General features: G+C 40.9%; 1 protein-coding gene across 6 annotated transcripts in view; it reads left to right on the forward strand.

Annotated features, from left to right (window-relative positions):
• AKAP7 (A-kinase anchoring protein 7) overlaps positions 1 to 13599 on the forward strand; it is a 128788-nt gene that overhangs the window by 86826 nt on the left and 28363 nt on the right. For 2 of the 6 annotated variants that reach the window (XM_061427995.1, XM_061427994.1), the window contains exon 1: positions 8262 to 8343. The exons of 2 other annotated variants lie outside the window; for them this stretch is intronic. In XM_061427995.1, the coding sequence (XP_061283979.1) occupies positions 8295 to 8343 (49 nt within the window). In that variant the 5' untranslated portion in view covers positions 8262 to 8294. Of the gene's footprint in view, positions 1 to 7108; positions 7194 to 8261; positions 8344 to 10718; positions 10788 to 13599 lie in introns of those variants that run through there. 2 more of the 6 variants (XM_061427993.1, XM_061427992.1) reach the window with 2 other exon arrangements.

The raw sequence follows: 13599 nt of genomic DNA on the forward strand, positions 1-13599 counted from the left end.
CTCCCTTCATCGTGCCTACAGATGTGGGCCTCCTGCCCTCCTTGGGCCCAGGCTTTCTCTCTCACCTACTCTGGCAGCAGCCCCCAACTCAAGAGTTACCTCCACCCCAAGAGCTGATGTGATTATAATATTAGCACATACTCAGTGCTTCATAAATAGTGCCTGGAATCAGATAGATTTGATAAAACGGTGTAATATCAATTCAAGGTGTCTGTGTATAAACACATTGTAATTCTCAGCCTTCTCCCAGCCCTACTGCTGTCTGTTCTCTGAGCAGGGAAATAGATCATCCGCCCTAATTTATTCTCACTATTAAGGAAAAGGCTTCAACTACATCCACTGTTTAAGGTTGGGCCACATACTTAGAAAAGAACTGACTGAATGATAAGCATGGAGGAGGCATTTGAAAACTGGCACTCAGCAGGCATGCGTCAGCAGAGGTTGGGAAGGACATTGGGATTGATAAGGAAGGACTTCTTGTGCTGCTCTGATTGTCTGCTTGTTTCCTCTTTTTTCCTAAATGCACATATGCTGTATATGGTATGTTTTTCACATATATGAAAAAACACTTTCTCTTTCCAATTACATACTGAAATTGTACAGCATATGGCAGTTTGAAATACCTATAACTTTCAGTTTTTGAGAAAAACAGCTAAAGCTCTGTAGAGAGAAGTTTAAAAGTCTTTGTTGAAAATATGACTAAATAAGAATAATGGTAAAAAATAATTCTTGGCTTCCAAATTTCAGTTAGATCAAGGTTCTTTTAGCTGGTAATTTAAAAGGACTTCACCAGTGAGATTTACAGATCATCCTTAAGGCTTTTCAGTTATAATTTTTCAGTCTTTTTCCCTTGCAGACAGATACTCATAAGAACAGGTTTCAAGCATCGATATATAATGTTGTAGTTTCAGAACCTTGCCCTTTGGGTACAGAAAGGCTACACAGATGTAGCATGATTGAAAAATGGAAGCACATCTGTATGATAGATACATGCTTACTGTGGATTGATCATTGAAAACTGAATTGGGTTTTACGGGAACATAGAGAAACAAAACAGTTTTGAGTAAGTCCATCCAGCTTTTTCAAGCCCAGATTAGCTATTTGTTTTGTTGGTACCCTGATGTCAACATGAAAAATTGTGATATATTCCAAAACATCCCAATTTTCGTGAACTGTATTTCCATCAATTGTCAAGCACTTCTTGAACTTACGTACCTTTTCACTGAAACGGTGACATTTTTTGGCATAACAGTTCCCATCAGCGTGCTACCTGTTTTATGAGGAAGTCTGCCTGGAGTGTGTCTACTGTGCTTAAAGGCACGTCTCCTAAGGCTTGGTTCCAGAATTTGGAGGGATAAAGCATTTTCCCCCCTCTGTTTACACTTGATGATTTTATGTTCTCTTTGTCTCCATTCTTTTGACTAAAGGAACATTTACCTTTTATTTTCTTTCTCATTTGTTTCTGTAAGTTGTTAAACTCAGATTTCCTTTCTTAATGAACTGGAGGTCTCAGAAGAATTGGTCATTTCTACAGTTTTTTAGAGTCAAAATATTACAGTGAGATTTTTGAGTCAGACTTTTGTAACAAGGTTGCTCAGAAATCCACATATAAATGTTTTCAGTTATAGATAGAACATAAAGCCAAACAATGACACAGAGAATAGAGTCTTTGGTCATAGTTAAGAATTGTGTTTTTCACTGGAGACAGTAATCAGAGCTGATATTTCAAAGAACATGAAGAAGAGACAGCTGCCACCCCCTCATACTTTTAGTTGTATTCCTGCCATTGTCACCATTATAATAAAAATTCAAACAGCTATAGCTGATATGGGCAACTGTCGTCACCATGGTTGGTTTGTAGCCAGGCCTGTGAGAAAAGATAACATGAAAAGGTTATGTTTTAAATTTATGAACATGAAATCATAGCAGATATTTTTTTATCATTGACGTTAAACTTCTTTTTTTAATCTAGTTATGGTAGATCTCTATATATTACCGAAAGGAGTCTGTTTAACCCCTTAATAAAACCCCACTAATATTTTTGGGGATCACTTGTGAATGGTCCGAGTTGCTCTTTTTTCCTGGAAGATGAATGCTTCCTGGGGTCATTCTGGTGCCCTGTGTTCTTCATTGAATCATTTCCCCAAGGCATGGCAGGCAGCTCCAACAAGGGATCTGTCTTTAGGTCCTTTGTTTTAAATTAGGATTATATTACTCTTGCACCATTAATAAAAGGATTTGGTGAAAAAACATAAGAAAACAAGGCATTTAAAACATATTGCCATAGAGCTTGGTTAAATAACTATTTTTCTGAACATTATTCTGAAATTGTAAGAGGTTTCATAAAGTGTTTGCATTGGCCAAAAAGTTTTCCGTAAGATGTTAGGTAAAATCCTTAATGAACTTTCTGGCCAACCCAATATATACCCGATACTACACACAAATTATATTAAATAACATGGAACTCTGCAATGAGATGCTCAGGGCTTATGCATCCAGACAGATTGAGCCCAGATCCCATTATTGTCACATGCTCTTGGGGAGATTTTGGCCAAGTTACTTTTCTGAATGTTTTTCTGAAGTTTTTTCACCTGTGCAGTGGGGTGTGTATTAATAGTAGCTACCTCAGAGCTGTGGTAAAGATGAAATGAATGAGTAAATGTAAAGCACTTAACATGTGCCTGGCAGGTGTCCAGTAAGTGTTAGTGATTATTTTTGTTTTATTTTTTCAAGTTGATTTTTAATTGGAGGATAATTGCTTTGCATTGTCGTGTTGGTTTCTGCCATACAACAGTGCAAAGCAGCCATGTGTTAGTTGCTTAGTCATATCTGACTCTTTGCAACGCCATGGACTGTAGCTTGCCAGACTCCACTGTCCATAAGTATACACATATCCCCTCCTTCTTGAACCTCCCCCCCACCCCTCTAGTTCGTCACAGAGCACTAAGCCGAGCTCCCTGTGCTATACAGCAGCTTCCCACTAGCGGTCTCTTTTACAGGCAGTAATGTCTATATATGGACTTTCCTGGTGGCTCAGATGGTAAAGCGTCTGTCTACAGTGCGGGAGACCTGGGTTCAATCCCTGGGTCGGGAAGATCCACTGGAGAAGGAAATGGCAATCCACTCCAGTACTCTTGCCTGGAAAATCCCATGGACAGAGGAGCCTGGTAGGCTACAGTCCATGGGGTCGCAAAGAGTCAGACACGACTGAGCGACTTCACTTTCCTTTCCTTTCCTAATGTCTATATTTCAGTGCTACTTTCTCAGTTCATCTCACCCTCTCCTTCCCCACTGTGTCCACAAATCTGTCTACATCTGCGTCTCTGTTCCTGCCCTGTAAATTGATTCATCGGTACCATTTTTCTATATTCAGTATATATGTATTAATATACATACTTGTTTTTCTCTTTCTGACTTACTTTATATGACAAGCTCTAGGTTTGTCCACATCACTAGAACTGACTCAGATTTGTTCCTTTTCATGGCTGAGCAGTATTCCATTGTATATATGTACCACAACTTCTTTATCCATTCATCTCTCAATGGATGTCTAGGTTGCTTCCATGTTCTGGCTATTGTAAATAGTGCTGCAGTGAACACTGGGGTGCATGTGTCTTTTTTTGTTAATGGTTTTCTCAGGATGTATGCCCCGTAGTTGGATTGCTCAGTCATATGGTAGATTTACTCCTAGCTTTTTAAAGGAATCTCCATACTGTTTTCCGTGGTGCCTGTATCAATTTACATTCCCACCAACAGTGCAGGAGGGTTCCCTTTGCTCCACATCCTATTCAGTGTTTACTGTAGATTTTTTGATAATGGCCATTCTGACAGATATATCAGTTCAGTACAGTTGTGTTCAGTCACTCAGTCGTGTCCGACTCTTTGCGACCCCATGAACTGCAGTACACCAGGCCTCCCCGGCCATCACCACTCCTGGAGTCCACCCAAACCCATGTCCACTGAGTCGGTGATGCCATCCAACCATCTCATCCTCTGTTGTCCCCTTCTCCTCCTGCCCTCAATCTTTCCCAGCATCAGGGTCTTTTCAAATGAGTCAGCTCTCCACATCAGGTGGCCAAAGTATTGGAGTTTCAGCTTCAACATCAGTCCTTCCAATGAACACCCAGGACTGACCTCCTTTAGGATGGACTGGTTGGATCTCCTTGCAGTCCAAGGGACTCTCAAGAGTCTTCTCCAACACCACAGTTCAAAAGCATCAGATATATCATGACACCACATGTAGTTTTTGGAGAAGGAAATGGCAACCCACTCCAGTGTTCTTGCCTGGAGAATCCCAGGGACGGGGAAGCCTGGTGGGCTGCCGTCTATGGGGTCTCACAGAGTCAGACACGACTGAAGCGACTTAGCAGCAGCAGCAGCATGTAGTTTTGATTTGCATTTCTCTAATAATGAACAGTGTTGAGTATCTTTTCATGTGTTTATTGGCCATCTGTGTGTCTTCTTTGGAGAAATGTCTGTTTAGGCTTTCTGCCTATTTTTTGATTGGGTTGTTTGTTTCTTCTGATATTGAGCTGCATGAGCTGCTTGTATTTTTTGGAGATTGACCCTCTGTCAGTTGCTCTGTTTGCCATTATTTTCTCCCATTTTGAGGGTTGTCTTTTCATCTTGTTTATGGTTTCCTTTGCTATTAGCAATTATTTTAAATTTTAAATTACTACTTGATTGCATTTGTGAGTTAGGGAGACTGAGGTATGGCAGAAAATGAAGAAGAACTAGAGAGCCTCTTGATGAAAGTTAAAGAGGAGAGTGAACAAGTTGGCTTAAAACTCAACATTCAGAAAACTAAGATCATGGCATCTGGTCCCATCCCTTCATGGCAAATAGATGGGGAAACAATGGAAATAGTGACAGACTTTATTTTGGGGGGCTCGGAAATCACTGCAGATGGTGACTGCAGCCATGAAATTAAAAGATGCTTACTCCTTGGAAGAAAAGCTGTGACCAACCTAGACAGCATATTAAAAAGCAGAGACATTATTTTTCCAACAAAGATCCATCTAGTCAAAGCTATAGTTTTTCCAGTAGTCATGTATGAATTTGAGAGCTGGACTATAAAGAAAGCTGAGTACCAAAGAATTGATGCTTTTGAAATGTGATGTTGGAGAAGACTCTTGAGAGTCCCTCAGACAGCAAGGAGATCCAGTCCATCCTAAAGGAAATCAGTCCTGAATATTCATTGGAAGGACTGATGCTGAAGTTGAAACCCCAATACTTTGGCCACCTGATGCGAAGAACTGACTCATTTGAAAAGACCCTGATGCTGGGAAAGATTGAGGGCAGGAGGAGAAGGGGACCATAGAGGATGAGATGATTAGATGGCATCACTGACTCAATGGACATGAGTTTGAGTAAACTCCAGGAGTTGGTGATGGACAGGGAGGCCTGGTGTGCTGCAGTCCATGGGGTCAGATACTACTGAGTGAGTGAACTGAACTGTGGTGGGGCTTCTACCTTAAACTATTCAACTTAATTATATACTGTTGTATTCTCAAATAATTGGGTAAAATATGACTACTTTCTAGGTCCTTCTGCATGATACTTATTCACATTTGGGAGTGGGGCATGGAATGGCAGGGGGGAAAGTTCTATTTTTTGACCAGAATTTCATATACATATGAAATAGTTTTTTTCCTAAATGGAAAAATCCAGACACATGAGTTTCTTAGTTATTTTGAATTAAAAATTTATGTATATGAAAGCTCTTATGAAATCTATAGGAGTGAAATCACATTTAATTTTATGTTGAAGGAATCATCTTTATTGAAAAAATTCACAACTATGCAGTGTGAAAACCATTCTTAGAAATCCCAAGCTCAGTCAGTTCAGTCACTCAGTCGTGTCCGACTCTTGAGACCCCATGGACTGCAACGTGCCAGCTTTCCCTGTCCATCACCAACTCCCGGAGCCTACTCAAACTCATGTCCATCATGTCAGTGATGCCATCCAACCATCTCATCCTCTGTCGTCCCCTTCTCCTTCCACCTTCAGTCTTTCCCAGCATCAGGGTCTTTTCCAGTGTGTCAGTTCTTCGCGTCAGGTGGCCAAAGTTTTGGAGTTTCAGGTTCAGCATCAGTCCTTTCAATGAGTATTCAGGACTGATTCCTTTAGGATTGACTGATTGGAGCTAGAAGTAGTCATAAACCTACAGTGTGAAATTGCAGCCTTTTAGAACTGAGATAAACCTTAGTGACCTTGAGCACAGACTCCATCCCCTCTTTGAGGTTAAACGATATGCTAATTATTTGCACACAGAGTCAGACACGACTGAAGAAACTTAGCAGCAGCAGCAAGCCAGTTTTAAAATTCCTTTCTTGAGTTTTTCAGTAGTTTTCTAGTCTTTTGTTATGCTTAATTCACTTTTAATGCTTATGGGGGAAAAAAGCCTCCAACATTTTATAACTCCATCCTCCCCCCACCTCCGCTTTGGATTTCAGGACATCCTGGGATACACACTGTTACTTAGCTAACAATACATTTTATAGGTTTCATATTTGGAAGTTTCCAGTAGTAGTGCCAACAGGGGACTAATAAATAAACGACTTTAATTAATAAATAAACTTGACTTTAATTAATAAAAGTCAAGTTGGTAGAGTTTATCACAGGACATTATCCCCTGGAGGTTGCATTGGAGTGAGGGGGCTATTTGCTTGGACGTGACAGGTGTAAGCAGTAACTCAAGATGGCAGCTAGAGGGCGCCAGAATTGGGAGAGGCGGAGGTGCGATTGCTAGCTGGTGCTGGAAAGACTTGAGATATTCAGTCTATTCTCTTCTCTCCCTCCTCCCAAACACCACCTACTCTGCAATAACAAATTAAAATTTTATAGTGAGTTTGCCAGATTTACAGATGAAGATATCAAAACTCAGACAGAGAGGTCAGCGTTTCAGAACTGTTAATACCGGACGGATCTGAGATTCAGACCTCTGGCTTTTTATTTCTAAAGGTTCTATCCCTACACCAATGCCAGGATTAGGGGATGCCAGGAGTTACTCATGTTCCTCAGTGAAGTGTGTTCACTGCAGATATTTCTTTAACACACAAAGTAATGGTTAGGATTTAAAAAATAAGTTTTTTTTTTTTTCTTCCAGACTGTATACTTTTTTTCTTCAGATGAGTAGGAAAATAGACACACTGCATTCAAAACCAGGGAAATTTTCATCATCACCCACTGCCTTCTCCTTCCAGCTCCCAGTGAATGGATGTGAGTGCCTAGCTGGAAAGTCGAGGAATAGAGTAAGAATTTGGGTGGTATTCCTGGCACCATGAGCAGTCTTTCCTTCACATAGTGTTGCAAGATAAAGCTCTTCCCTATGCAAGATAACAGATTTGGCACAATTACATGAAATCTTTACATGAACGATTACATGAAGTTCAGAATATATCGTGTCTGGAAATCAGCTATTTTGCCATCCCTGAATTTGCTTAACCACCTTGTGTTTTTATTCAGAAAAGATGCTATTATTGCTGATCTTTTTCTCAGTGATTTGGGGCATTTTCTGGGCTACTGACATACTTTGATGCTCTAATTTAAAAATTCATGGTATTGATTTAATGCTTTAGTAGAGAAACACGGCAGTGTTTAAAAAAGCAGATATTTAAATGATAAACTGTAATGTGCAGATGACAATTGATGGTCTCTTTTATATCCCTCCTCCACTTCGCCATTCTACCCTTCTTGCAGCTTGAAGTTCCTGGTACTCCAACTTGTGTTTTCTGTGTTCTGCAAAGTCAGGTTCCCTGTTTCTGAAACAAAGAAATAAAAATTTCCTGGGGATAAAAGAAAGCTCTTCCTCTTTAAGTAGCAGACAGAATATATGGTCCCCCCCTCTCCCCCTTTGAATTTCCCTGTGTAATTACCGTATCTGTCTGCAGGAGAAAGGACTCCTTGTGGTTTGCTCTCCACTACCTTTCTTAGAGACATATCTGCAGAGCCGCGCAGCGCACGTGGCACTCATCTCAGGGCGAGAGCTCCCAGTTTTATGAGAATTAGGCGAACGTAGGGCCGCTTCTTTCCCCGAAAGCCAGTCCCGCTTCCCCGAAAGCCAGCCGCGTATCAGCTGCGTGGGGCTGGGGCCCGGGGAGGTGGAGCCTGCCTGCTCCCAGCGGCTGCGAGAGCCCCCTCGTCGGAGAGCATCCCCGCCGCCGCTCTCCCTGCTCTTGTGCTGCTCCGGGGAGTGGAGGAGGCAGGGTGTGCTCGCGGACCGTGGGGTAAACTGCGGTTGCTCTTTGGGGAGCCCGGGGAGAACACCAGGCGGGAGAGAGAGCGCCAGTGCCATGGGCCAGCTCTGCTGCTTTCCTTTCTCAAGAGACGAGGAAAAAATCAGTAAGTGGGATTTGCACTGTGCTGAATCCTAAGTGCTTGGCTATTTAGAGTGACTGTCTTCTTCTAGGGGTAGTGGTTGTTTTTTTTTTTTTTTTTTTCCCCTTATGGGAAACAGGAGAATAAGGAGCTCTGATATTTCATGTGTATTTCATGTGTATTTCATGTGTATTTCATGTGTATTTCATGTGTATTAACTATAGGTATATAGTTAATAATTAACCGTCAGAGTACAGTCACTCAATGAATAGGGCTGTGTTAAAGATCTAGAATTTCATCTTCCTTCTGTTGGAATTTTACAGCTTATTTTTATCACATTAGAGTCTTAGTTTTGAGTTTCTCTGCATGTCACTGCATGCAATTTGACAAATTATACAGGCCAGACTTCATTTGTGTTCTCTGAAATTGAGAGGTTTTCAGAGTAGTGCTCAATAATAACATATAGAGAAGTAAAGCTGGCTCGGAAATAACATGTATTATACATTTGCAGATATTTTCGTGTGTCCTTTGCTTTGTTCTCCGTGGAGGGAATTTGGGTGTAACTGTAAGATCCCTCCAGACGAGGGATGCCACTTTGACTTCTGCAAAAACCTCACTGAATATTCTTAAACTAATGCCAGTCAGGTTCCACATCTGCTTATGGCCCAGAAAACAGAACTTAAAGTGATGACATTTGCACTGAAATGTTTTCCTCCCTGACTTAAGTGTATTCACTTACATTTCAACTTTGTTAAAACAGTACCCACATTGTAATTAACATCCCAAATAGATTTGCCTTACACTAGTTACCCCCAAGTATTGAATTTTTACTTCTTTTTCAGTAAAAATGTTCACAGACGTGCTTATTAAAATTTGCAGCCACATTTCTTTTACATCAGTGCTTTATTGAAATTTAAGTAGGTCAACAGAATCTCTCAATATCAGATTCAGATACTCAAAGATTCACATCTGGCTTTTATTTTCTGTTCCTCAGGAAACTAGCCAGAGACAGGTTTAAAAGTAATGAATACGTATCTTATACCTATGCACTTGGGAAAATAAGCCAGGTTTTACAAGAAATCTTCTGGGAATGCTTTGGAATAAATGTTAGGAGACTTCAGAGTATTTGCTTATTAACAGGAGTCCCCAGCTGTGCTCTAAATTTTACTGGTGAAAATGATACTCTGTAGTATACAGTGGTCCTGAGCTGAACGCCTGATATGACTTTGTACAACAGAGCTGTTCATTTTCTAACAGTGAGCACTGATATGCATTCGGCACCGTGAAACTTTTCAGATATTTGTCAGAATGATCCATTTGTATAACTGAGGGCTTTGGTTGGTTGATTGATTCCTTGAGGTAGATCTGCATAGGAAAAACCTTGGTCTGGACAGATGTAGGCAGAGTGAATTCTTCCCTTTCTCCACTTCCTAGTCCACTGCTCCAGGTTTTCCTAGATTTCCTGCTTCCCTTGTGTTCTCTTTTCTCTTTTTCCGTCTGTGAGCAGCCTTCTCTTCTCTAATCATAGAAGCCAGGCTTTACCTTGATGAGGAATTTGCTCTTTTCTTTCTCACCTATGACCCTGGGAATGCAAAGTCTTTTGTTTTACATAGAGCACCTCTCAATATTGATCAACAGGAAGTACTTTGGGGGGCTTCCTTTCTCAACTTACAACATTTTAAAAAGAAAATGAAGACAAGCCACTGTGTCTGAAGTGAAGTTCAAGTCCCAAAGTGCAAATTATGGTTAGAATTGAAGCATTTGTGCCCCCTCTCCTCTCATTCATGCCTACTGGCCCCTGGATCGTCCCCATTCTCTCCCCATTATTCTTTCATCTGTCTTTGATTTTCTCATTGCTTCACTGTTTTCTTCACGCTGTGTTCATATACCCCATCAGCTGTTGTCTGGTGTTGTGTTTAATTTCTTTGCTACAGGGTGGTCTAAAGAGAAGGTTCTCTGCCAGGCACTGCTATGCTGATGGTCTACCAGTACTTAAAAAGGGGACTTGGAAAAAAAGGCAGAGAAATTCTTAGCCAGCGTGCTTGAAGAAACATGTAAATTAGCACTAACATAAATATTCAGTTCATAAGTTGTGTTGATTGCGTGTAAAAGAACCCATATTAGATGTTCGGGAGGGCCTGATCTTGCTACTGGGTTGTGCAGTAAGCTTCTGGGTCTTTTTCATTTTTGTGAGCCCACCTAGTAGCCTTGTTAGCCTGCTCTGAGCTAAGTGAGGACCTCCCAGGAGCAGAGCACAAGAGAGCTTATGCCCACGCCCTTCTAATTCCATTGTAAAGGGTGATGACCCCAGAATGTACCTTCTGAGAGCAGCTCGAATGAGGAATTAAATGAGTTTTTGGTAAATGTTTACATTTGTGGTTGTCGTTCCCAAAACACAGGCGAGTTGGAAAGCCCATCCTCTATAGTCCTGCAGAGATACAGAAGGGAGGGACCCAGCTGGCCAAGTGGTAAGAGTCAAATGGTCCCTTTCCCCTCCTGCTGCTGTTATATCCTGCCTTTGCCCTTGGTGGTGGTAGAGAGAAAGTATTCTCATCTCATTGATTTATTAGTGCTACTATTTTAATCAAGCAAAATGATTAAAAAAAAATCAACTTGTGCAAGGGTGATGTTTGTGTAAAAAGTTAACTGTATGCACAGCCAGAAATCTTGATAATGGGGTGAGTAGTCAAATCTAGTAGAATTCATCATAGTTTATTTTTCAGTAAATGCAGCACAAAGCAGCTAGACCATTTTGTTTAAAGCCCCAGCAGTGGAACATTTTCTCAAACTGTATACTTTTTGGCCACAATAGGTAGAATAGACTGACAATAAATGCATATTTCTTGGAAGATTAAGCACTTTCCCTTGCTACACAGGACCATATTTACCATGAAATGTTTCTGCAGATGTTGTAGGATTAATCAGTGTTGTAAATAGTCTCTGATGAAGTTTTTGCTGAAGTCTTTTACAGTACTTGTGTTCTTTGAATTTTACCTCATTGTCTCATAGTGAGCTTCCTGAAGGGATTGTTCTTGAACAGGAATACAAGCTTATTGGCCCCTGCAGTTTGTCAGTCTCACTAAAAAACCTGAAAAGGAAGCTTTAATCACTATAAGAGATACCTCTGTAGCTAATTCAGAAGGCGTTTTATTTGCTCCTTTCCTGTTGCAAATTTTCCCATTTTGAAGTACATTTGCTTTATGTGGAATGAAACAGGTGAATGTCCATCCTGTGGTGATTTGTCAAAGCGACATGTGTTAGCGGAGGGTAGAACAGCTAATGGTTGGGTGCGCTGACAGCTCAGTTACTTTCTAGCCCTGGCCTTCTAGGATGCTGAAAATAAGAGCATTAGTATGTATTTTAGGGCTTCCCAGGTGGCTCAGTGGTAAAGAATCTGCTGGAGTAGGAAATGGCAACCCACTCCAATATTCTTGCCTGGCACAAGAGCCTGGCAGGCTACAGGGCATGGGGTTGCTTAGAGTTGGACATGATTGAACAACTAAGCACACAAATACACACACACACACACACACATAGAATATGTATTTTAACAAGAAACGTCTTAATTTTATAAGTATGTGTTTAAATAATACATAGACCTTTTACTTTTATATATGAAATATGTTTCAGTACAGTCATTCTGTGTTCATTTCAGTTCAGTTGCTCAGTCGTGTCTGACTCTTTGCGACCCCATGGACTACAGCATGCCAGGCTTCCCTGTCCATCATCAACTCCTGGAGCTTGCTGAAACTCATGTTGATTGAGTTAGGGATGCCATCCTTTCATTTCATCCTCTGTTTCCCCCTTCTCCCGCCCTCACTCTTTCTCAGCATCAGGGTCTTTTCCAATGAGTCAGCTGTTCGCAAAAGAGGTGACCAAAATATTGGAGCTTCAGGTCAATATTAGTCCTTCCAGTGAGTATTGAGGGTTGATTTCCTTTAGGATTGACTGGTTTGATCTCCTTGCAGTGAAAAGGACTCTCAAGAATCTTCTCTAACACCACAGTTCAAAAGCATCAATTATTTGGCGCTCAGCTTTCTTTATGGTCCAACTCTCATATCCATACATGACTACTGGAAAAACCGTAGCTTTGACTAGATGGACCTTTATCGGCAAAGTAATGCTGACAAATAGCTGAGTCTTTCTGTGTGGGATGAGTTAAACAGATCATTTGTACTATTTTATAAATATGAGTCTAATCTGAAGATAGTTTGTTTCTGATGATTTGGAATTTGATTATCAGCTCATTATAGACCCAGTAAATACAATTCCTCTGTAATGAATGAGACTGTACTGTACAACTGTAGTCACCTTAGATGTCAGCCTGGAAGACTGTTTTTATTTCCATCATGGCCAGGAAGGGAAGGGACTCGGGATTTCAGGCCTTTAATTGTTGAGCAGCCTTACGGCATTTATCTGTGTAGCTGCCTTTCCTCTGGGGGACTCCCTCCCCTTCTCTGTGGGGTCTGTCCATCATGACATTAGGCTTCCCTGCCCTGGGACATGTGCACATGTTCAAGGGACATGTGGTCCACGTGGAGTTGACCAGAGACTTTCTTAAGAGTTGATCAAGGATCTGTCTTCCTTTTGGGCTGTGAGTGAAAGGGATGTAAGCACAAGATTGCTAGCTGATAGGGAGTTAGGGGGCATCTTCCTGAGGGTGAAGCACAGAAGAAAGAGGCCAGAGAAGGAGAGAGAAAAAGAGACAGTCCTGATGATATTGTTTGAGTCTCTGAGTTCAGCCGTGACTAAGACCTGTATTTTGTGAAGCAATAAATCCTTCCCCTCTTTTTCGGTTTAACTTGCTTGGGCTAAATTGTTATCACCTGCAACCAAAAGGCTTCAGATATATTCTGGAAGATACTCAGTGTATCTAAGAGTACATCCATTCTGGAACAAATATTTCTAAACCTAGTGAAGAAACCAAAAGTCTTTGATTTCTTCTGAACTTTCATGTTCCATTTTAGTGGCAATGAAATTTATGGGAGCTGTTAGGAAGAGTAATTCAGTTCACTTCAACTGATAAATATTGTTGAACACATCACATTTGGAAAGCTTTGAGCCAAGTGTTAGGAAGATACAATGATGATACATGGTCCTTATTGTTGGAGGATTTCTTTTTAAATTCACTTGATTCTTTAAAAAGAGATGTGTTGGTTTCCAGTATTTATCATGCCTTGAAGGGAGAAAGTTGGGGATGAAAGATCATGATGCTCTCAGTCTAACAAGCAAAACCACACCCATTCATTTCAGGGAAGTTACCGGCCAAGTCCATTGAAA

This window comes from Bos javanicus, chromosome 9, assembly GCF_032452875.1.
Source record: "Bos javanicus breed banteng chromosome 9, ARS-OSU_banteng_1.0, whole genome shotgun sequence".
NCBI lineage: Eukaryota > Metazoa > Chordata > Mammalia > Artiodactyla > Bovidae > Bos > Bos javanicus.